Here is a 25,315-nt window from a genome sequence, read left to right as displayed (position 1 = left end):
CATTAATAAACTGTTAAGATACCACACTATTGCCACTTGGTGCCAAGCTGACACTGTATTGCCTGGTAAATAAAAAGGTTAACTAAACAATAAATCCAGCTCCATAATGACAAAAAATAATATATTGTTGTTTTTTGGGGGGGATTATTGACTATGATAATATAATGTTATAATATATACAAATATATACATTTAAACTCATTTGAAGCGCCATCGTGTAGTACTAAGCCAACTAGTCTACCACCACAGCAGTTTCCTCCCACAGGTGGTGATGACTTTAAACAAGGCGCTTTAAAACTCCAACATGCACTTTAATGTGTTAAATCCCTTACAAACAATGTACTACAGTGTGTTGTCTTTTGCCCACAGTCTTATTTATGTGCTTTGTGTCTCCCGAAAAGGTTTTTTTGTCAGCTTAAATAGATTCTTCTTTATTCTTCTGCTTCTCACACTTTTTCCAATTTCTTTTTTATACTGCAAATGGCAAATAAACTGAACCTGACAATATTCAGACAATGTCCAAAAAAATGTGTAAAGATGTGCATGTCATTTATACTTACGTTGATGTGGTGAGCGGCGGCCCCCTGCATGGCGGGGTCAGGCAGGGTCCCGGGCAGAGAGGCGGCCAGAGGCTGTCTGTGTCTGCTCCTCATGTGCAGCAGAGAGGACAGAGGGCTGGGCACCGGCCTGCAAACAATCACCAATGCTGTTGGATAACTCATTTGAATATTGGAGCTCTAAATTACTTTCTTTCTAACCTAGCATTATATTAACATTCAGCCAGATCCTAATTAGGTTTTCAAAAGTATCTAAAATCAGATAATAATCAATACTAAAGCTCGAATCCAGATAATCATTTGAACAAGTATCAATAAAAAAAAAATTAGAAACAGTTTTAGAATGCGCTTGAGCTTTATCAGAACTAGTATAAGACCACATGGAAACTTAAATGAGCTATTATTCTGTGAGTCTATTGCGTAAGAATAGTTTTTATGGTTATATATTATTATTGTGGTATGAAAAAATCTACATCAAGTCAATTGAACTGAGTGAATCACCACATTTCATAAATCCAACCACCTTAAATATATAAATAGTGGTTGTAAATGAGAAATCAACGTGACAGCCTGACATGTAACTGTGTGGTGAGCAGGCTGAGGACTCCCAGCAGGAGAGGAGACACCCACGGGTGCCCTGGCTCCTCACTAGCCTCTCTGTGAGCTCATCTTCACTGAGCTCATACTCCCTCAGTCTGTGTGTGCACTTTAAGTACAACAAAGAGCAGAGAGCAGAACATAACCACAACAGTGTACGGCCGGACGCCAGGCCAGTCTGCATCACCATGGAAACACAAGTAAACATGAAAGACCCTCTCCAAACGATAGTGCAACTACTAAATGTATTATTTTGTTTTATATACTTACTTACACTTAATCTTATTTAATTAATAAGTGTTGTTTATTATTTTGCTATGATGATGATCCAAACCCATTACACAATTTAATATGTGCATTTTCGTCACTTATATCACTGTGGCTATTTTTAACTGACTTGGTCATCTCTGCGACTTATGTAACCTGATTGAAGAGAGTGAACTTCTGCCTCCTGAGTTTGTGGAAACCCAGACTGAGAGACATGAGACACGACCTTATGTGTGGATGTGCTGAGTGCTGTGGATTCCCGGGCAACTGAACGCAGCACGGACTGGTTTGGGCTCAGTGCAGTGGACTGCCAGCAGGGGTGGCTCATATTGACAATTTGACAATGATTTTTATGGGCTTAATCCTGATAATAATACTCAAATGACATCTGTAAATTTTGTGTATTATATTCAGACCAAGACTATTTTCACTTTATTAGTAACGTCTTTATTTTATGCATGCCTTATTTGATATATATATTTTGCCTCCCTGACATGAATTACTTTTAACAAAAAGTTGTATTAATTTTATTTTTTTTAAAGAACATTTAATACAGCAATTAACAAATACGTAATTTGTTTTTAAAAGTAGCTAGTACAACAATAAATTAATGCATTTACACATAATTTTAGGAAAACCTTTTGCAAACTAAATTTGATTATCTTATTAGCTTCTCCAATTAGCTTTTCCATGTAAAATAAATACATTATGAAGAGAACTATCAGTACTAATGAGCGCTCTGATTTTTTAGAGGTGCGTGTAAACCAATCAGAGAGCTCCTTACTGGTTGCCATTTATTATTTTTCGATTTACTTTAGCCAAGAGGACCAGTAGAGCCACAGTAAAGCTTATTGGAGACGTTAATCCCAGAAGGTAATGCAAATTTTAAAAGTTTTTCTTAAATTTTAACGACAAAGTTTAGGACATACAAAATTCTATAAATTCCACAATAACGCAAATAATAACTCTAAAACCACCAAGACACTTAGAGCTAACTCATTTACACCTGTAACAGACAAAACTGTCCAGGAGATCATCACCAGTCTGAGTTCATCTACATGAAGTCTGTGCGAACAGTTTGTGAGCACCACTCCCTGACATAGTAAACATGTCGCTTAAATTTGGTACATTCCCAATGTCTTTGAAAACTGCGGTCATAAAGCCTCTCCTAAAGAAGAGCAGTCTTGATGCCGCAGTACTGAGTCATTACCGGCCCATCTCTAATCTGCCATTTTTGGGCAAAAGCATCAAAAATGTTGTTTCCCAACAGGTCAATGATTTCTTAATAAACAACTCCTTTTATGTTTTTGAGTCAGGTTTTAGACCTCATCACAGCACTGAGACTGCTCTAGTCAAGGTGACAAATGACATCCGCCTGAACACTGACACAGGCAAAGCCTCAGTCTTAATTCTATTAGATCTGAGTGCTGCTTTCAACACTGTCAATCATGGAATCCTCTTACAGAGACTAGAGGACTGGGTGGGCATCACTGGCACTGCCCTAAATTGGCTAAAGACCACATGCCCCTGACCTGTGGCGTGCCCCAAGGGTCAATCCCGGGACCCCTACTGTTCAACCTCTACATGCTGCCGTTAGGTTGGTTGATACGAAGTGAAAATGTGTCCACAATTATGCAGACGACACTGAGCTCTATGTTTCATCATGTTTAATGGCAGGTGAATATGGACCAGTGGATTCACTCTGTCACTGCATCCAACAGATCAGTGTGTGGACGCAAAACAACTTTCTCCAGCTGAACTTAGACAAGACTGAAATCATCGTTTTTGGTCAGCTAAAACAGCTGCAGTACATCCAGAACACTGCTGCTCGGGTCCTGACTAGAACCAGGAAGTACCATCACATTAGTCCTGTTCTCAGGTCGCTGCACTGGCTCCCTGTGGCTCAGAGAATAGACTTTAAAGCAGCTCTGCTTGTGTATAAGTCTCTCCATGGCCTAGCACCAAAGTACATCTCGGACAAGTTAGTGCCATATGAACCATCATCTTGCCATAAAAGTTTTTACAAATCAATTTAATAAAATATGTTTAAGAATATTTTGTTAAAGATGAATACTTAATTCATACATTAATCAATCAATCAATCAATCCATTAATATAGTAGTCTTTTAAAAACTAAAAAAAATATTGAATTCAAGTATTTGCAGATACATGTATTAAATTCTCTTTTAAAAATGTGTTAACGTATTAATGAAATATTCCATTAAAGAATCTTTTAACTAAAACTGTTGTAGGGGAATGGAGATGGACATTCCACGGCCAGATAACAGAAAATCTCTCTTTGAACATTGGGGGGTTTTCGTTCTCCTTGTCTCCCTCACCGCAGGGGAGCCGCTGTGACTTTTCTGATAACAGATCTTCTCCCCACAGTCTTACAGGAAGACGCCTCGATGAAAACTATGTTTTATGTGATTATGCCATGAATGTTTGTCCGAATCAACTCCCTACACCGCATGTTTCACCTTGTGTTACGTATTTTTCCACTGTTTAAGGTTTTATATTCCCAATGCTTTAACTCGAGCGCCCATCACAGGTGAAAGAAGATGTAAAATGTGTCTACCTCAAGAAATAATGTGCACAAACTGCCAAAAGTGTTTAACGTGTAAATGTTAAAACAGGGTTCAATGTTTTTGCCATTATTATTTACGTTACTCCAGTTTTATTTTCTCGGTCAGGAAAATGTTAAACAGGAAGTTTTCGCAGTAGCGCCCGCCCCTTTCGCTCCCAGCATGCCCTGCGGGCCAGGTATCAAAAGGACGCTCCAAGCTAGAAACGCTCTCTTGTTCTCTTCTTCTCATCCCCTTTGTCTTTTCTCTTGGAAGCCGTCTCCACGGACGGGCCTTTCACTTTTCCTTTGTCTCAACAAAATCCGTCCGTCACGTGGTCGACAAGGCCATGCCAGCCCTGGACTCTGAAACCACCTGAAACCACCTGGAACTACCTGGAACTACCTGGAACTACCTGGAACTACCTGGAACTACGCTTAAGCGCTAAACCGGACAGAGACTTTCTTTGCTACTTCGTTTCTTTTCTTTTTGAAGTAATCTACGCCGTTTACGTGGATCAGCGCTACGTCCTCATCTGAGTAAAGGCCGCGTGAGGAGCTAACACGCCGCTAAAGCGTTCTACCGCTAAGGAACTCCCGGACATCGCCTCCGTTGCCGCCGCCGCTTCAAGGAGGTCGCAGCACACCGCTCCACGCGACCCCTCGCTCCCCGGCGCAGCACACCGCTCCCCGGCGCAGCACTCCGCTCCAAGGCCAGCACACAGCTCCACGGCCGCCGCCCGCTTCACGAACCTTCGCCGTCACACCGCTCCACGCGACGCCTCGCTACGGACCTCGTCCGCGGACAAGGACCAGCCGGACCAAGTCTCTACAGAACCGTAAGCCGAGTTCAGAGTTCGGTTCTTTTGTGGCGTGATTTGGGTAGAGCTCAGCTGTTCCTCCTCCCTTTAGCTTCTCACTTTCCCTCTTTTTGATATAGATTAGCATAGACACGTTTGGTTATCAAAGGCAAAACCCTGGTTTAACATTATCCGCATGAAATCTGCTGTTAAATATGATATAACATCACCTGTGATTTACCTGTGCGCATTTCTGCTCCGGTGTGTTTGATTACCCTTTTGATAAATAAACTACACGAAAGAGTTATTGACTATTGTTTGTTTGAATAGACTATGTATAAGTCCCTGAATCGTGAAACACCCTTCAGACCTTTTTTAACGAGCGCGATTAAGGACCGTATCTTAGCTCTTTGGGTTTAACCCAGGTGCCCCGTCTTGTCTCGTTTCTGCTAAGAAATCTTCCTTAATCATAAACTGAATACATGTAGTTTGAGACCCTACACTGTATCCCATTTAACACAGCACTCAGGTCCCTCCACACAGGTTTTTAAGTAAAAATCAGGTATAGCGCCTTAATGGTGCGCTTGAAGTTAAGGTTTTGAATTGCTCTATGATCTTATTAATCCTAGCCTTTAATTCCTGAGCTCTTGAACACAGCAGTCCCTTGGTCTTAGTGCTGTGGATACCCTGAGCCATGCACATCGCACCACAGTCTGGTTTAATTGTCTGGGTGCTGAGGATTCCTGAACTCTTGAACGCAGCACAGTCTGGTCCGCTGGTCTGATAGTTGGGTGACAGGGCGGTGCTGGCGGCGGCTTTGAGTGGGTAGACTTTGTTCTTTCTCAGTTGTTGCCAGAGTTTTTTCCCTCCTCTCCTCTCAGTTCATTAGAGTGGTGATAAATAACAAAAGGGAAATGCCAGAGAGTGCCAGACAGAACACAGCGCTAATATCTCTCAAACAGCATGGGCGAGACAGACTGCACCAGACTGAGAAACGGTGGAATTAAAAGGAAATATTCTATGTCTATGCATATGAACTCACGGACAAAATAGGTCAGGCACTGCAGTGTCTGTCCCAGGCTATGGTTTCCTTTAAATGTACCAAAAAAGAACGAGGCTATAAGTGCTTTCATGCCATTTCCAGCCATTAAACATTGCATTGCCTGGTGAGGGAAAAGCTTAGGTTTGCATAACCGCGCTGATGTCAACGATGTTGACATCAGCGGGGTTCTGGGAGGTTTTGTCTATGGGAGTTTTTGTTTATAGGAGATCTTCTACTGAAAGTGTTTTTCAAACTTCCTATAAGTGATCTGTTCTTCTGTATCTACCTCTGTATCTACCTGCGTTGCATCAATGAAATTTCCCCATGTGGGACAATAAAGGAATATCTTATCGTATCTTATCTCTGGTCTAATGGTTTATGAGACCTTTATGGGAGTCAGTTGTCTAAAAACAAACATGATTTCATCCATTGGCCACTTCACTTTCACAGTAATGTGGGTACAACTGAAGAAAAGGGAGCAGATTAGTGGGGTTAAGTATTCTTGACTAAATCTCCGTCAGTGCACTGGGCCGCAGCAATCCAGTCCTGGGGATTCATCTCTTGTGTTAGGCTTGGTCAGAACTACCTTAGTTGGCAGATTTGATCTATGTGCATGTTTTTGGGTTAATGGAGAATGCATGGTGCAAGGAGGAAAGCCACCCAGACACATGAAAACATGTAAACTCTGCGATTTATTCAGTGTGTTACTCACACAGTCACAGCTGCCTTAAGGCAGACTAATGGCTGCCAATCTGTGCCAATGGCCCCCCTGACCACAACTAAGTGCTCATTGAAGAAGCTACTTGGATGATTTGTGAAATGCCTTCAATTTCCTTTGTTTTGGAACCTACCTGAAGGGACTGAGGGACTACACAGTCCCCCATGGTAAGGATGAACTGTTTATTCTCAGGATATAACAATATGCACTGGTCCGGGATATAACAACCAATAATAGACCTCCCTTATTCTTACATGTAAACATGGTGACCTTCTAAGCTCAGAAAGTGTCAGTACTCACCCTGAGTGTGAGTGGCTCTGAGTGATAATGGACCCAGCCTGGTAAGGGGCGAGGCTGCAGCTGGGGCCCATCAGGTGACCGTGGGCAGGAGGGTGCTGCAGGGGCTGGCTGTGGGGCTGATGATGAGGTGGATGATGGGGCTGGCTGTGGGGCTGATGATGAGGTGGATGATGGGGCTGGCTGTGGGGCTGGTGGTGAGGTGGATGATGGGGCTGGCTGTGGGGCTGGTGGTGAGGTGGATGATGGGGCTGGCTGTGGGGCTGGTGGTGAGGTGGATGATGGGGCTGGCTGTGGGGCTGGTGGTGAGGTGGATGATGGGGCTGGTGGTGGGAATGAGTGTGTGTGTGGTGCTGAGGAGCAGATGGAGGGTGGGACAGGGGCTGGAGCGACAGTGGAGCCCCCCGGCCTTTAAGCTGGTTCTGGTTCATACATGATGACCCATTCTGAGGAAGCATCTGTTGGGACAAAATAATCACATATTAAGACTGTGGTGCTATAGATTGTTTTCTCTGCATGTGACCCATCCTTAGTGCTGTGTGTCACCAGTAGTGAGCAGGTTAGTTTAGACAGAGAACCCAGAGGACCACAGACGAAATCGAGAGAGTTAAATTGAGAGATTCAGCTCCTTCTTCACCACAACAATCCGACGCAGCGACCTCTCACGCTCTCACGCTCTCACGCTCTCACGCTCCTTCCTTCCATTGTGAACAAGACCCCAAGATACTTAAACTCCTCCACTTGGGACAAGGACTCTCCACCCATCCAGAGGGGGCAAGCAACCTCTTCTGGTTGAGAACCATGGCCTCGAATTGGAGATGCAGCTGCTTCACACTTGGATGAAAACCGTCCCAGTGCATATTGCAGGTCCGGGTTTGATGGAGCCATCAGGACAACATCGTCTACAAAATCCCCAATTAGACACCCTCCGACCCCTGACGCGCCTAGAAATTCTGTCCATAAAAACAATGAACAGAACCAGTGACAAAGGGCAGCCCTGGCGGAGTCCAACATGCACTGGTAACAGGTCTGACTTACTGCCAGCAATGCAAACACAGCTCCTGCTCCAGTCAAACAGGGCAAATGGCCCCAATCGAGGTCAACAACTGCATAAACCCGCACCATAAACAGTGTTGGTGAAGCACTGTTTTCCCCTCTTGAGGCGCCAGGCAGCCTGAATTTCTTTGAAGCAGATCAATAGTCTCCTGCATGGCCTCCCTAAACTCCTCCCAACCTGTGTTTTTGCCTCTGCGACAGCACAAGCTGGGGGTTGTCCAGCTTCCTCCTCCACCAGCGGATCCAACTCACCACCAGCTCTGCCCCTCTCTTCACCCGAGTGCCCAAGACACACGCTCGGAAGTATGATGAGACGAAAGCAAAGTAGATTATCGGCCTAGGATCTCCCAGTGCAAAGTGCACTGATGGACACCCTTGTGCGTGAACATGGTGTTTGTTATGGACAAACCATGGCTAGCAAAGAAGTCCAATAACTGAACACCACTCAGGTTCATCCCTCTCCAGGTGTCACTGTTGTTGCCCACGTGGGCGTTGAAGTAACGCCAATCCAGGCGACTTAACTGGCCTTGCTTTGTTACTCAGAAGGGGCTTCTGAACCGCTCTTGGTTTGACCCGTCACCCAGGACCTGTTTGCCTTGGGTTATCCTTCCATGGACAGGAAGCCCCTGACAACATAGCTCCTATGATAATTGGGGTGCTCAAACCCTTCCACCACTGCGGTTCAAGGTATGCAAACTCCAACTAGAAAGAAAAGTGCCTATGATGATTTTTGAACATTTAGTGGATAGTGAAAACAAGGGTCAGAATGAGGGTGTTGGTTGCCTTTTACCTGTTTCTTCTCTTCCTCTTGTGCCTGTAGAAACTCCTCTTCGATCTCCTTAAACAGGCCCACCTCATCACAGTTCTGCAGAAACTTGGTCGGAGTGGGAGTATTAGCTACAAGGGAAACATAGAAGGAGGGCACAAGCTCAGCCACACCATTATCACATCCCTGGACTTTTAAATTGTATTCTTCTCTATAGCCATGTTTCAACTGGCCTTGGCTCCCCAGATTGGTTCACCTAAAAGCGCTCTGGTTCTTTTAATGGTGGAATGTGTCTCCACGCTCGCAGAGGTCTGCTATGTGAGCAGCTGACGTCACCCACAAATGTTTTCTTATTAAATCAAATGTAAATTGTAGCTGAATTATAGTTTTTAGTCGTCAGGCCAATTTCATAAATTGACATAAAAAAGAATAATCAATAGTAATTCCGTGGTTGTGAATCGTGGCTAAAGCTAGAGTAAACAAAACTACACCCGGTTTATTACCAGATTTATTTCACTTCTCTACACCTCTACACAACATTTTTACATATCTTTATGAATTGCATTTGGTTTGAATAATGTTAGATGCAACTGCCAAGAAATCTTTGGTGCATCTATTTAATCTTTTGTATTTTATATATCAATTTGTAGTCTATATTTTGTCATTATGCCAAACGCTTTGTATGGCATTGAATTCAAGATACGCACATTAAGACAATATATTGGGTCTAATGTTGGGATTGGTGATGGGAGGAGTTTCCTCGATCAAAATCAGTCTGCATGCTAACTGTGTACTGCTTCTTTTGATGAGAATAAAGTGCTCTATATTTAGATGCAGACAGAACACAGCAATCTCATTCTGACCCAAAGAGCTGCTTTTACAATACATCTTTACTGGGGCAACACAGATTTTACTGTATTACATGAAGAAAAATCTAGTTTAGCCCCTTAATGTTGGCATCAGCTAATATTACACAACAAATCACTATTTATATTGGTATTGACTCAAAAATGAAGAAATAAATCCATATCGCACCATCCTTGTATTGAAATACAGAACATGATTGTCATTGCGTGCAGGGTCTATATTAAATACATATAACATTAATAGGAGCAAAATAGAAACATATATATTTGTATTAAGCTTGATGCTGACTAATTTTGATACAAGCTTATGTGATGTGTTTTGTCTAACCAGTGAAGGCAGCGTCGTTCTTGATGGAGGGGAACTTGAGGGTCATCTCATGCTTGTGTCTGTGGATGCTCAGGTGCTCCTCTGTCTGGAATCCCTGCACAAAAAAGAAATCATTCCATAAAAATACACTTAAAAACTAAATATGATGGTGTGAATGCTTACTTACTATTACAAAAAAGTATTATAATTAAAGGTTCTATATTATTATTCAGGCTTTTACCTACTAACTACGCTTAAATAATTTCATTTTTGCACATTTTACATCTTAAAATAATGTGTGTGGAAAACAAGTAAGATTGATTTTCAAAGAACTCCATGGTTGCAATTTGAGCACTAAACGATCAGAATGAGTCTGATGAAGGTTAACATAGCAACATGGTTAAACACTCATAAAAGTCTATAAAACACACCTTTAATACCTTTAAGGGGTGAAATGTAGACTGCGCCCTTACAGTTTAAGAAACCCTAACTACAATCACAACTGAACCTGACAACCCAAATCAGAGTCATGTGGGTTTCTGTTTCTGTGAATTAATCGTGTTATTAGTAAAAGTAATTTATGTTGATCTAAGGACATACATAATGTTAAATACAAATTCTACATACTCTGTCTTTATTTTTAACAGCATAGAAGAAGAGCAGATCATACATGTGAGTTTGTGAGTGCACATGTAAAATGGACATCAGAGTGGCACTGACCTGTGAGCAGCCGGGCGCCCCGCACACATACGGCCTGTGCTGGAGCTCATTCATGTCCCACAGCCTGGAACAGACACAAGCACACATGTGAGGTTGTTACCACCTCAGCTCTGTGGGTTCACTTCCCGGGACCTTAACCGTTTGCTGAATGTCTGTACCCTCTCTCCATTTCTCACTTCAGTTTTATGCATGCCCTTTTTGATATATTTTGCTGTTTATTATTGATTATTGTATGTTGCACCTTAAGCCAAAGCAAGTTCCTAGTTTGTGAATTCTATCTGATTCTGAGCTGTTTGAAAAAGGTTTACAGCCTTAGTTCTGTATGTCGCCCCAGGGCAGCTGTGGCTACAGTAGTAGTATACTGAAAGGTCTTTACCCAAAGTTGTGCATTGTGCCTCTAATAAATGCAGGATGATTTGATGTATGTAATGGATTATTTAGTATAGACAAGAAATACTAGATTTTTAAAGATTAAGATCACTTTTAATAACTTGTATTTGTCCCACGATAGGGACTAATACATTTGTGTACAACACAAATGTCACAGTATGTCCCAAACTTGACCATAATGGCCACGGTGTCACCGCACTGACACCTTTCTGACACATGCCTGGTCTGATACCTCCAGCCCCAGCTGCACCTCTCTGACACATCTGCAGTACAGCTAACCACATGTTTGTTCCTCCTGCACATTCCTCATTTGTTATTATACAGCAAACAACATTTTATTAGGACAAGTGCTTTCACAAGCCCCCATTATTATTAGTATTATTATTAGTGGCATATGCAAACACTGCTCTTTTGATAGTGGCCCAATTGTTTAGCTCCAATCAGTCTTTCAGCAGAGGCCTGGTAAATAACACAGGCGTGATGACAGGACCCCAGCCCGCCCTGTGCCTCTCAAACCACTCATCAATAAGGCACGATAATAAGGCCCCTCCCTCCTCTGTTATGAAGGAGCATTAGCTGTTGTTTACGTGGCTAACATGGATCACACATTTTCCAGCGTCCGCAAATAAAGACTCAGACATTCCGTAAAGAGGTAATAACACGGGCAGGAGTGCGATGGTCCCGGGTTCAAGGGAGCAAGCGAGGGGTAGTGAACACTGGCAGGGCAGTGAGTAGAGAAAGGCAGTCTGAGTACATGCACTGGGCCCCACGAGCCACAGGGGGGCCCACAATTTGATTTAATTATCATTGTGATGTATATTGTTTGTTGCAATAAGGATTTGGGCCAAGGTCATTCTGACACAACATTTTAATTTAAGTCAGCAAAGTCATATATCGACGTTGTGCTTAATTTTTTAGAAAGTTGAAAGAGAGTTGTGGGTCGCATATTTTTGGGCTTGCTCCTGAGCGGTACGTTTTGTTCAGTTGCTGTTTTGGCAAATTACAACTACTCAATCCGTAAAACAAGAGCCTCATTAGAAAACATGTTACTCTTAGCAACTCACTACCAAAATGACATGCTAACAACCACATAAAAAACATTTCTTAAATCTAAAGTTATGCTGGTTATAATAGTTTGACAGGGAAATGTCAGTTTGATTTCACCAAGCGCCTCAAGGAATGTCAAGATAAACCTTTCTTTCAATTACCACAAATATATTGATGGCCACGGTCAATTATTTATCGGGTTTGGGGAATTTACAGTATACAGCAGAAATGTCTCAGGAACCACGCAAGTCCCGGGCAGCGTGCGGACCTGTGTGTATGTGTGTGTATCCGACAGAGCCAAGCGTGTCAACATGCCCAATCTGTTTATAATATTACAGTATCTGGAGTACATGTGACTGACAACTGGTCCCTTACATACAGAGCTCAACACTGGTGCGGGTCAACTACAGTCAGTGCGAGTGCAGGAGCCACAGAATGCACAGACTGGAAGGAGGAGAGAGAGAGGACGAGACAAGTGCTACCAGTGCGTAATCCTACCTTTTAACGCTGTTTTTATACTTCACAAAGCTGTTTGTTGTTGACATTATATTTTATTTCCAAAATAATCTGCTGTATTAAAGGTGGGCAGGTTAAGTATTATAATAAACACAGGAATATTTGCACAATACAAACTTTTTCTTTCTTTTTGCCGATAATTGTGATTAATCATAAAATTGCAATATTTCACAATAATCGTGACTCTAAATTTTATATTGTGACATTCTAAGTGCCACATATCTATTACTCATTGGCAATTGTGATGAATATCCACAACAAGCAGGTGGCGTACCCCCCACTGGAAAGGTTACGCACCTTTAAATTAGGTTTTCGAATCATATTCAAATTCAACTCTTTGGTCTCTAGAATATGTTCTGAAAATGCGTCAAAAATGTATTTAGTTACCAAACACCTGCGTTAAATTATATTTTGTATTGTATTTTGTTACATGGTCCAATCAGAGTATTGTATTATTGTATTATATTATAGTCTGAAAACCCACAACTTCGATCTATTGCTTGTTACATATTTATTTAACACAAAATAGAGGAAAAATCCCACATGCACTGACCACAAGAGCAGTGTTTTCAACCACTATGATCTGACCTCTAGTTTCAACTTTCAACACTCCATTTTTACCCAGTGCTGTCACTCACTCAGCCTTTCCTGCTGCGTGAAAACAATTCAGTCAGCAGCATGTGAAATTCTGTATAATCCAAAAATAGTTCCCAATTGCCAATATATACCGGTAAATATATATTATTATTTTGTGTGTGTGTGTGTGTTTGTTTTTTACTCTAATAGATTCCTGCAGTGGCTGTGCCCTTTTTGATTTACCGTATTAGTCATGATGACACAATGATGCATTTGATGGTTAATGGTTGATGCCCAGACAGAGATCTGAATAATTTTCCAATAACAAAAGCACGTAACAAGTGTGAGACTAAGAAGAATGAAGCAGATCTTCAATTAATCCTCAGAGACTCCACAAGGCTAATTCAAGACAAATTCAGCCGTCTCCTTTATCAACTTTTTTATTCTCCTTTACAGGCAATTTTTATTGGCAGAAACCCCACAAGTCAGTCTTTGGACAGTTTGTGACCATTCTCTCAAATTGCTTGTCTATTTCTTGGTTGTATGTTTTTTTAAAAGGACACATAGTTTTGCTGTTCTGACAGAAAATCCAGAGAATCACCTGTGAATGTGGGAAAAAAGATATTTGCTTGTCATTGCCTGTACTTAAAGTAGAAATGACCCAAACGCATTATAGTTCATATTGCTATCTGAAACATTTTGTCAACTTTAAGCAATCCTCATCCTATCCCTGTGCGTGAGAATGTAAAAACTGAGAAAACCTGAACGAGTTTACATGAGGTGATGAGCCAAACGACAGACACGAGGATGAATGCAGGAGGTGACGCGGAGAAGACGGGCACGCTGCTCTCTCCTGACAGGCCCCGACCTGCCCTGACCCGCGTTTACCTCAGCCCGGTGACTTCACACAGGCACGGGCCGCGCTAGCAAGGGAAACCGAGCGTGTGCGGAAACATTCAGGGAGATACAGTCTAAGGAAAGACTGGGACGCCTTTATAAGAGACTGCATTCATGTCATATAGGAAGTACAAGTATAGATAAAAGTGGATTCAGTAAAAGCAGCAGCTATTTAAGTAGTAGTATGTAGTGATTTGATGAAGAATTGTGCTGATCTTTGGTCATCTGTAGCAGTTCTAATCAATGTCATTTTTTTGTCTGAATTGTATGTATATATTTTTATATGCTCAACACAAAACTTTTCAAAATAACTCCTAAAACGATATGGAAAGTACTTTCTACTTTTCAGTAAAAAAAAATACAGATACCAGCTCTCAAATGTAATGGATTTAGATCTTAACCTGCCCTCTGTCTGAATTTGTGACTTTATCAGAAAGTCTCAAAAAATAAAATAAACCTGATCACAATTCACCAGCCATGATCCTTTTCCATTCAACAACGGTTTGTCACTGGAGGCGGAGTCAGCACATTTTCTCCCAAACCTTCTGTCAGGACGCTTACATCCATGCATGACATCATCCATAAGACACAAATCCAGCGCAGAGCAGACACCCAGCATGTGGCCCATTTAAACAGGATTAGAGCGTTTTAGAGGGAAAACAGACCGCTCACAAATATTTAAATAACTTTTCAAAATGATCACTTTTAAGACTTCAACTATGCTGCCATTTTGCCATATATATATATATATATATATATATATATATATATATATATATATATATAGTTCTTTGTAACTCGTATATATATATATATATATATATATATATATATATATATATATACATATATATATATATATATATATACATATACGAGTTACAAAGAAATCAGAACTGTGAAGAGACAACTCCACTCACAATAAGAGTGTATGTTTTTCAAGGTACGTTTAATGTCATATTGTGGAAAATTCCTGGTTAAGCAACGTAATCTCGACACAAGAGATATGAGGCTAAACATACAATATCAAGCTAACCACATTTTGTTGGGGTTAAAAATGCATTTAATGCATTTGTTTGTCCTGCGTAATTAAAATAGTATAACAAGTCAAGTTAGTTATTATTATGTAACTTGACATTTCATTTTAAGTTGAATTCTGACGTCAACTAAAGTTTGTGGCATGTACGATGGTTCTTGGGTACACAACTCTGTAGTACACCTGCCAGAATCAAGTTCATATGAGGTTGCAAGTGCATATGAGGCTAATTAGCCTGCTAATTTCACTAAAACATAATGAAGATATTTTATATTTAAGATTATACTAAAGCCTTTGCCTATTTTTTCCATGTTTGATCATTTTGGTGGAGTTTATAATGTTACTTCCTGGTTGGGCATGAGCCGCAGATGTAGGTAGTTGTAATTCCATAACTGTAACCCACGGCAACCATATTGCACAAGGGCCAAAATCCATATAAATCACACAGTATAGTTACGAGTTGACATATAATATTACTTGACAACACTTTTATTTTCTTAAATGGTTGTTTAAACTGTCAGACAAAATGTGTCAGTTGCCGATGGAATGTCGCTTATTGATGACCTAGAGAGCGAATTCCCCTTTAGCACTACTTCCTGTACATTTTCAACTTTTATTCTTCTATTTTTCTTCACAAACTGCAACTTGACAGACTCAAACACTGTGGAAAAAACTCGCCACAGGTCCTATCCCATCAAAAAAAAAAAAAGTGATAATTCTAAAACCATGTTGTTGTTGTTTTATGGCGGTTGGCATCCAATTGTTGCATTACCGCCAGACTTTATTCCTCAGACTTTTCGTAGTCCTCATGTAAACCTGTGACACTTTAAACTGCGGTCACAAACCTTGTGGCTCGTCCGCGCGTCTTCGGTCCTTCAGACGAGCGTCGACAACAACATGCGCTCTCCCCGCGGCAGCTTCACGGTTATAGCTCACCGTCCCGTGTCCAGAAGAAGGAACCGTGTCGTCTCCAGGCACATGACCCGCACGACTGTCCCCGTCCTTCAGCCCGGTCAGCAGCGGCGCTTTCCCCCGGCGTTCACAGCTGGACGGAGCCGGAGCGCTGTCACGGTCACACCCCCCTGAATAGACCCCCTCCTGCCCCGCGTGTATCCGCTCCGAGACGCCGCCTGAAACCGTCCCGCGGCAAGTTTGGGGGAATCGGGATAAAAAGTTCCTTCCAAAGTTTGCAAAAGCGCGGCCAAAATATCAAAAAGTCGTGCGGTTTTTGGGACGGCAGCGGGGTGCAGTTGTCTCCGGGGGTGAGGGGACTGTAAAGCCGCGGAGAGGAACCACGTTGGACTGGAGCAAGATTACAATACGATCTATTTACAGCGGCATTACATCACCCCCCCGATGACGTGACATGGGATTCCTGAACTTCTAAATCATAGCGGTCCCGTACGAGAGCGCGGGGGGAAAAAAAGGGGGCAGGACGGAGGCAGGGCATGGGGCAGGACCGGGGGCGGGCTCCGGCGGGGCAGCGCTGCGGCAGCCCGGGCCGGTGGTGGAGCGCGCTCACGGGACACGGGGTTCTTGGGTCGGCTGAGTGTACTTTTGGAACTTTTTAGAAGGGTGACGGATGGTTCTAGGCACTGCGTTGAGAGCTTCCCCTGGTTATGGTTTGGGTGTTTGTAACGTTTGTGAACAAAGACTGAACACACTGAGGAATGGAAGTGGCAAAAGTGAAGTGGAACATAATGTGATTTCAATAGATGAATTGGAATTTGCCTCAGAATTAGGGCTGGGAATCATGTCTCAGATGCGATGATGTCACGATTTTGCGATACATGCGATAATCGAGATACTGCTCGTGATATTCTAAGATATATCACTATTTTTTTAAAGAACCCAATATATTTTTAACAACGTATTTCTTTGTTAAACCACAACATGGACAATCTCAAAATGAATACACCCAGTTTGATCATCCAAACAAGTTTCTTTTCTTTAAAGGCGAAATGGACCATTTTTCGCCGATTTGAGAACTCGATGCTACACATGCATTTGTTTATTAGCGCGACGGATCACATCGCATCTCTCGTCTCCGTAGATTTCCGTCTCTTCTGAGTCAGCTCGAACTGTCTTTCTTTGTCTTAATTTTGTCCCGTACACTGAGGGAAATATATTATGATAGATCCATGCACTTAGACACAGGGAAACGTGCTGCTCTCCTGGGGATGAGCCGACGAGGCTGCAGGTGAGCAGTAGGTGTGTTTTATGATTGATACGTGGCAGGACGAATTGGCAGTCCACGCCACGAGGAAATGAGACTCAGATTTAGGTCCAAAAATGTTCCATTCAACCTTTAAATAAGCAGCAAAAGTGTAGTGCGGTCACAAAATAATTTGGGAAACTATACCAAAAATGATTATAATGACCATATCGATGCAGCATCCCATGATACTGTACTCAATACTGTATCACCAAATTTAGAATCGCGATGGCACACTCCTCCTCAAAATATCACAAAATATGAAAAGAATCAAGGTGGTTTTGGCAATTGATAACCACTCATGCATGAATTGATATCAGAGCGTAGGCTAAAAAATATTTGCAGTTGTATTTTTACATAAATACTAAGCTAATATGAAGGCAAAATCCTGATTTTTAGGTTTTACTGGCCACGTGCTTAAGGAATGTTGACCTACAGATTTATACTTTACCACAATCATACTTTGGTACCTCTTAATAATAATGATTACATCTTAAGTAGCTTAAAACAGCAAGAATAATGATCTCGTTCATGATGAAAACTGATTGATTCAGGATTAGTTGGTACTTTTTACGACTTTTTACAACTTATGACATTTTTTGGCTAAAAATACACTTTTATTCCTTTTCATTGTAACAGAACAAAAAAAACAACTGACATTTCTAACCTAAAAATTCAAACACAACTACAGTAGGTGGTGGTAAATGAACCTTTTAAGTTTGCTGCAAAAACGCCATTAAAAGTAACAAAACAACAACAACCACAACATCAACGCCCAAAACAAGTTTATGGCCAAACGTGCCAAACGTCCAGTGACATTACATTATACATTTCATTAGAAATCTTAGATGTAAAAAGCTAAACAAAAGAATGGAACAACCCGATAATCTTCTGGATCACCTCTGGTTAACATTTTACAAGTTCTTTAAACTGCATAAAAAGTGCACAATCAGTGAAGTCTGGTCTTCCTTTGGAGGTCATTTCTTAGACATAAAAGATCAAATCATTTTTCCCATTATAATCTGGTCCTAAAAATGCTGAAGCAAACAATTGACAGTTTATGTCCCTGACATGTCTGTCAGTGCCTGTCTTCGGCGTTCGTGTCTGTGGACACTTGGACCCAAACAACTCTGATGATGTCACACTTAACAATCCCATGTTGTTAGAATACTTCTGAATGAATGCTGAATGAAAAGTTTAGCATTTAGCATCTTAAATTCTCCATCGGTTTGACTATTAGCTAACTGAAAATGCTTTGTAGGTCCTTTGTCATGTTTTTATGACACTATTGTCTCCCATTAACTGGACTAGATGTCTGGAGAGCTATGTCATCCACTTGTCTTTAAAGCCACTATTAGCCACTCTTAAAACAAACTTGGTTACACTTTTCCTGCTGTCTAATGGTTTTCACTTGTCCCGGCCACTGTTATGGAGTTGTGAAGTCACGCCGCAGCAGCAGAGGAGGCTGAGGTCATCCCTGTCTCCGCTCCTCAAAGACATGCGCTCACAGGGGCCTTGTTTGGTCTGCTTTCCGGGCCTTCCTCCTCCTCCTCCTCCTTTTCCTCTCCTCCTCCTCTCCTCCTCCTCTGCAGAGCTCCACATGCATACGGGCCTGTTGTTGCGGTTGAACCATTGACCTAGACCCCGCCCCTCTGACTCATCACCTACCAATCCCCAAGAGTATGCAAATCCCGGTGGCCATGACGACGCAAGGAAACAGGAAGTAGTGGTGATGTCAGTGTGTTTTGAGCGGGTGGTGAATCAGTGCACTGTGCAGATAAGGAAGGTTTACAGTTATTTTAACTGGTAGAATAGAGCTGTGCAGAATGAGGAAAACAGCATTTGATTGCTATGTTGAAGATATTTTTGCTAGATACGCAAACGTGCACATACTTGTCAAACCTTTTACAAAGTTCACAACACGTTTATATTTTCATCTTATAGTTAAGGGGCAAAAAAAAGTTACATTTTGTTACATTAGAAACCTGTCTTATTGGCTCGTTTGTTTCTTAGCTAATACCAGTTTTGATCAAAAATCAAAACAAAGCTAACAGGAACCAGTTACACAATAGATGTACCTGAAAATAAAATACACACACAACAACACTACAGTATAGTCACTTCTATAATCACTTCTAGTACTATAATTGCATTTAATGATGTATTTGATAGTTCTGCTAAATAGGGATTAGGATATGTGCCACTTTACTAAAACAATAATATTGACAGAGCAATAACAGACATTGCAATAAGACGAGCTTAACTTTTCTTTGCCAGCCAAGAATACGAACTTGTCCAAATAATTTACAAAGATATCAATCAGGCACACACGTAATCTGTCTGTACTAAAACATGTTTGTTTACACAGAGGTCCAAGAAAAAAAATGATCACAGGATATCTGTCCAATTACTCAATGACCAATGAGCTGCTTTGTTTCACATTATGTCACTGAGATAAACACACCTGATTGGTGTTTGTCCTGAGACACAGCAGAGGAGGACCAGACTGAGAGATCTTCTGTATGCAAATGTAAATGTTATTTTTAATTGTCTATTGTGTGTGTGTGTGTGTGTGTGTGTATGTATGTATGTTGTATGTGTGTGTGTGTGTGTGTGTGTGTGTATGTATGTATGTATGTTGTATGTATGTATGTTGTATGTATGTATGTATGTATGTATGTTGTATGTGTGTGTGTGTGTATGTATGTATGTATGTATGTATGTATGTTGTATGTATGTATGTGTGAATGTATGTTGTATGTATGTATGTATGTATGTATGTTGTATGTATGTATGTATGTGTGTATGTATGTATGTTGTATGTATGTATGTATGTATGTATGTTGTATGTATGTATGTATGTATGTTGTATGTGTGTGTGTATGTATGTATGTATGTATGTATGTTGTATGTATGTATGTTGTATGTATGTATGTATGTATGTATGTATGTATGTGTGTGTGTGTGTGTGTGTGTGTGTGTGTGTGTGTATGTATGTTGTATGTATGTATGTATGTGTGTGTGTGTGTGTGTGTGTGTGTATGTGTGTATGTATGTTGTATGTATGTATGTATGTATGTGTGTGTGTGTGTGTGTGTGTGTGTGTGTATGTGTGTGTGTGTGTGTGTGTGTGTGTGTGTGTGAAATTATGTTGTATGTATGTATGTATGTTGTATGTGTGTATGTATGTATGTTGTATGTGTGTGTGTGTGTGTGTGTGTGTGTGTGTGTGTGTGTGTGTGTGTGTGTGTGTGTGTGTGTATGTATGTATGTATGTATGTTGTATGTATGTATGTGTGTGTGTGTGTGTGTGTGTATGTATGTATGTGTGTGTGTGTATGTATGTTGTATGTGTGTATGTGTGTATGTATGTATGTATGTATGTATGTGTGTGTGTGTGTGTGTGTATGTATGTATGTATGTATGTTGTATGTGTGTATGTGTGTATGTATGTATGTATGTATGTATGTGTGTGTGTGTGTGTGTGTGTGTGTGTGTGTGTGTATGTATGTATGTATGTATGTGTGTGTGTGTATGTATGTGTGTATGTATGTATGTATGTTGTATGTATGTACGTTGTCTGTCTGTCTATCTGTCTGTATGTATGTATGTATGTATGTATGTATGTATGTTGTATGTGTGTGTGTGTGTGTGTGTGTGTGTGTGTGTGTGTATGTACGTTGTCTGTCTGTCTGTCTGTATGTATGTATGTGTGATGTGTGTAAGTATGTATGTATGTAGGTATGTATGACGTCTGTAGAAACACTTCACTTTTTCAATCTATACAGAGAGATATACATTTAATTCCTTCACTTTCAGGAACAGTGAGACACATCTCCAGAATCCTGGTCAGGAGTAACTATTTAAGGAAATATATTATATTGTGCTTTTTTCAGGTACTTAGTCATTCATTCATTTTCTGCCGCTTTTTCCCTTTCGGGGTCGCGGGTGACTGGAGCCTATCCCAGTGACTTTGGGCCTTTGGTACTTAGTATTGATCTTTAACATAAGTAAAATACTGCATTAGTGCTCATGGTTGACCAGTGGGCCGTGCCTAACAAATATGGAGTATGCTGTACTTTTAGACTTTACAACAGCATTTTCATGATATCCTGTTGTTGAAGATTAAGTGTTATTGGTTTTCACAATTGTCCCTTTCATTAATAAGCAGTTTTTCTGATACTAAACATATCATGTGGCATTCCACAGGGCAGCTGTTTGGGTCCACTTTTATTTTCAATGTTTGTAAATGATTGGTCCCATGTTTGAAATGCAGAAGTTGTACTGTATGCAGATTCTGTGCATCTCCTTCAATCCCCAATCTAAGTTTGAACCTTAAAATCATCTACATTCAATTACCAACTGGGTGGAGTTGAATGAATTAGTTCTAAATATTTCCAAAACCATACGTATTGTTTTTGGCACTATACATCTCTTAAAGGAAAGGAAATTTGATTATTGATACAACTTTGGTAGAGCAGGTGACCAAAACTAAACTCTTGGGTGTCAAGTTAGACAATCATCTCTCATGGACTGATCAGATCAATTATATTGTGTCCAGGATGGGCAGAGGCATTGCTTTGTCATAGAGGTGTGTCATATTGTCTTTGGTCTTGTCTGGAGCACTGCTCAGTCATTTGGTCCAGTGCTTCCCAAGAGCACAAAACGACAGCTCGCTCAGAATAGAGCTGCCAGGATCGCTCTTGGTTGTTCTTATAGGACCAGTGTGAATGAGACGCACTCCACTCTATTAGTGGTTATTGTCACCAACATGTCACGTGGCAGTTCAGCTCTACTGATTTAGTTTTTCCGTTTGCAAATTCAAATTGTATAAGGAGAACTGTATTACTTAGATACTCAGCATCTGGGAATCAGCTGTGGGTATAAGGCAGAAAAGTAACAGATATTATTTTAGACAGACTCTAAAACAAACATGTATGAATTAATCTGTATTGAATATTAAGTTGTAATTATTCAAATAGAATTATATTTAAAGTTATTTTCTTGACATGTATTGTAAAAACTCCAATGCGATTGTGTATAATGTGTTCTGATTTGATGCTAAATGGACCCCAGCAAGACTAGTGACCACATGTGGAAGCTAATGGGGCTCCAAATTAAATACGAAATTAAAAACATTAACATTAACATTTGTTTTACATTTTGTTTTATTGTTAACTGCGCTAAAACACGGTTTGTAAAAGAAACAGGTGGACTTCCTGTTCAAAACTGCCGAACTCATGATAATTCACAGTGAAGGCAATAGATTTCCCGTTACATGAAAAGTGACATTTTAGAAGCTTACTATCAGGTTAAGGTTAAGTACGAGGCGAGAGTACAGGGATAGGGGGTAGGTGAAAACAGGAATTTTCTGAGCACTCCAGCCTCAAGTGCAGGCCAATCAAGGATTACTCAAATATGCAGAAATCAATCAATCAAAGTATCATGATGGTGAGGAATTGATTTAACATAATATGCTCCCTTTGTAAAGCCTGCGACGAGCTGGCCCCTGTCCAGAGTGTACCCCGCCTAAGGCCCAAAGTCACTGAGATAGGCTCCAGTCACCCCCGACCCCGAACAGGGACAAGCGGAAGACAATGAATGAATGAATGAATGAAGGAATGTCCCCTTTAACCTATTGTGCATGTTTTAGGTTGATGTTAGTAAACTGGAGTACCTGAGAGAGAACATCCAGGAACCAAACCCAGGACCATCTTGCTGTGAGGCACTTTGAGCCGCTGTGCTGCCTGGTTGGCTCCATGCTGGGACAGTCCCCTTTGTGTGGGTTTAAGAGTGAGCAGAGATCCTTCTCAGTTTGACGTCAGCCACACACTGCTGAAATAAAAGGCCAGGGGCAGAGGAGAGGCAACCTTCTCAGCTTCTATTACACACCGACTGCACTGAATGTGTGTCATGTAGTATAGTAGTAGTGTTTCAAATTATTAAACACTTATATTTTCATTATTTTATGGCCTTTGTAAACACTCATATGGTTTAACTACCACACTCATGTACCACCTTTTCATGAATATTCTCCATCAGTGCATTAAAAGAGCTAAAAAAAAGAAATAAAGAAAACATACAAACAAATGTGACATACTATTATGTGCTAAAAGCTATTGTATGTTTTTAGCTTGGCATTGAACAAAGGCAATAAGAGTGACTTGTCCACTTCATAAGTACTTTGTCAAAGGGTGAGGAGGAGCATTCTGGACCATCTTCAGGTGCTGGACAGTGCACTGGTTCACACAAACAAAAAGTGCATTGCGGTCATGAATTTGAGCATGGTGTTTACTATGTCTGTCTGACAAAGAAAGGGCTTGACTTTGGCTAGAAGGCAGAATTGGAATATATCAGGAAATGCCCCTCTTCCACCTGTGTGTTTTTGAAGTCCATACAGCTCCAGGGAGTCATTTCTGTGCTTTTTCTGTGCAAAAGGAGGAAATAGGATGTATAAATCTAGAATAATAATTAATCCCATATAGTCCTTTTTTGCAGTAAACGGCAGATATGGGAACAAATCAATCTAAAAGTGATGTGTCCATCCCGGAGCAGTGTGAAATAAATATGGGAAGGAGTGTCTGGAAGGCCTGCCAATGTGGTCCGATAAATTTGGATTTCGCTAGGTGCTTTTTTTTTAGTTAATTTTATTTTTATTTATTTCTGTTTCTGTAATTTCTTTGTGATTTTAATGCATTTTTCCTGCCGTGTGAAGCACTTTGAATAGCCTTGTGTATGAAATGTGCTCTACAAATAAACCTGCCTTTTCCAGACTCTCAAAATTGCTTTAAGCTTGAGTGCATTATTCATTGATTCACTCCCTACTTGGTGGGTGTAAGCTATTGTTGTAGTCACAGCTGCCCTGGAGTAGACACATTCATACTAGGTGTAACAGGTTCATATATTATCATTCAAATTACACAAAATTGTCTTTTTGTTTAATTATAGCTGGCGTTTGCTTTATTACTGTGTGAAGTCTAAGTCTTCCAGCTGATTCTCCTCTATGAACTTGGGGTGAATCTAGTGTTGGGAAATGGAAGTCAGTCATCCTTCGTACCGTATTTTCCGCACTATAAAACGCATTTAAAAGCCTTTAATTTTCTCAAAAAACGACAGTGCCCAATAATCCAGTGCGCCCTATGTATGGATTCATTCTGGTTGTTCTTCCTGAACTCAAAGCGATTTTGTGTTGTACACGTTTTGTTTCGCTTAATGCGCCTTAAAGTGCGGTGCGCCTTTTAACGGAAAAATTATCGAAAATAGACCATTCATTGACAGCACGCCTTATAATCCAGTGTGCCCTATAGTGCGGGAAATATGGTAATCATATGTTTTAACAGTTTAAGTGTCTATTAATACGTTGTATTTATCCATTACAATTATAGTAAATGCATATTGAGCCCTGATGTTGCTCCATTGTCTGTATTGATTGATATGAAGATTTACTTGGAGATACTGTCCGTTGTCTTCTCTCCTGTAGTTTGGGCGGATAAGTAGTCGTTTTATTGCCTTTTGTAAATCCCGTGTTGGGAGGAGTTGGGCTGGATCGACAAATTGCAGCACATTGGTTCGAATGCTTCTTGTTTCTGTTAGTGACAAACAGGTTCCATTGTGTTCCGTGACCCCATTCCCAGCTGTCTCCCATCCAAGTACTGACAAGTTCTACCCCTGTTTAGCTTCATTAGTGACACGGTGGCAGCAAGACGTTCGAAGGCTTTTCTGTGTGGAGTCTGTTCCCCCCGTGTCTGCGTAGGTTTCCTCCAGGTGCTCCAGTTTCCCCTACCACGTACAATAGGCTCCTCCCCTCAGTTTGACTTAATAACATCAGACTGCCCAGGGACTATAAGTGGAAATTAGCGCTTGAGCTACAACCTGGTACAATGCATCTGTCCTGATAAGGTTAATGTATATTGTGCACTGTCCTCAAATAAATAAAACAATTTCATTATCAGAGTGGTATCCAACTTGATCTGAGCTCTGACAAATCCTTGGGCACATCGCTGCTTTTCACATGCATGAATATTCTACCACATGCATAACTTTAGAACGGCTTTTTCAGATGGAGAAGTGAAGCAGGGTTAA

General features: G+C 40.9%; 1 protein-coding gene across 1 annotated transcript in view; it reads right to left on the bottom strand.

Moving 5' to 3' along the window:
• LOC140361899 (cyclic AMP-dependent transcription factor ATF-7-like) overlaps nt 1-16,288 on the bottom strand; it is a 28,767-nt gene extending 12,479 nt beyond the window's left edge. Inside the window, exons 1-6 of the mRNA XM_072447800.1 lie at nt 15,864-16,288; nt 10,557-10,620; nt 9,858-9,951; nt 8,688-8,794; nt 6,845-7,299; nt 561-687 (exon numbers count right to left, since the gene is read on the bottom strand). Coding sequence (XP_072303901.1) covers nt 561-687; nt 6,845-7,299; nt 8,688-8,794; nt 9,858-9,951; nt 10,557-10,610 — 837 coding nt within the window. The 5' untranslated portion in view covers nt 10,611-10,620; nt 15,864-16,288. The remainder of the gene's footprint in view (nt 1-560; nt 688-6,844; nt 7,300-8,687; nt 8,795-9,857; nt 9,952-10,556; nt 10,621-15,863) is intronic.
• Between the last annotated feature and the right edge of the window lie 9,027 nt (nt 16,289-25,315).

Source organism: Eucyclogobius newberryi, unplaced genomic scaffold, assembly GCF_026437365.1.
Source record: "Eucyclogobius newberryi isolate DKJ021-1_F unplaced genomic scaffold, fEucNew1.0.hap1 SCAF_16, whole genome shotgun sequence".
Lineage (NCBI taxonomy): Eukaryota > Metazoa > Chordata > Actinopteri > Gobiiformes > Gobiidae > Eucyclogobius > Eucyclogobius newberryi.
The sequence above is the reverse complement of the archived record's forward strand: the minus strand, read 5'-3'. Positions and strand labels throughout refer to the sequence as shown.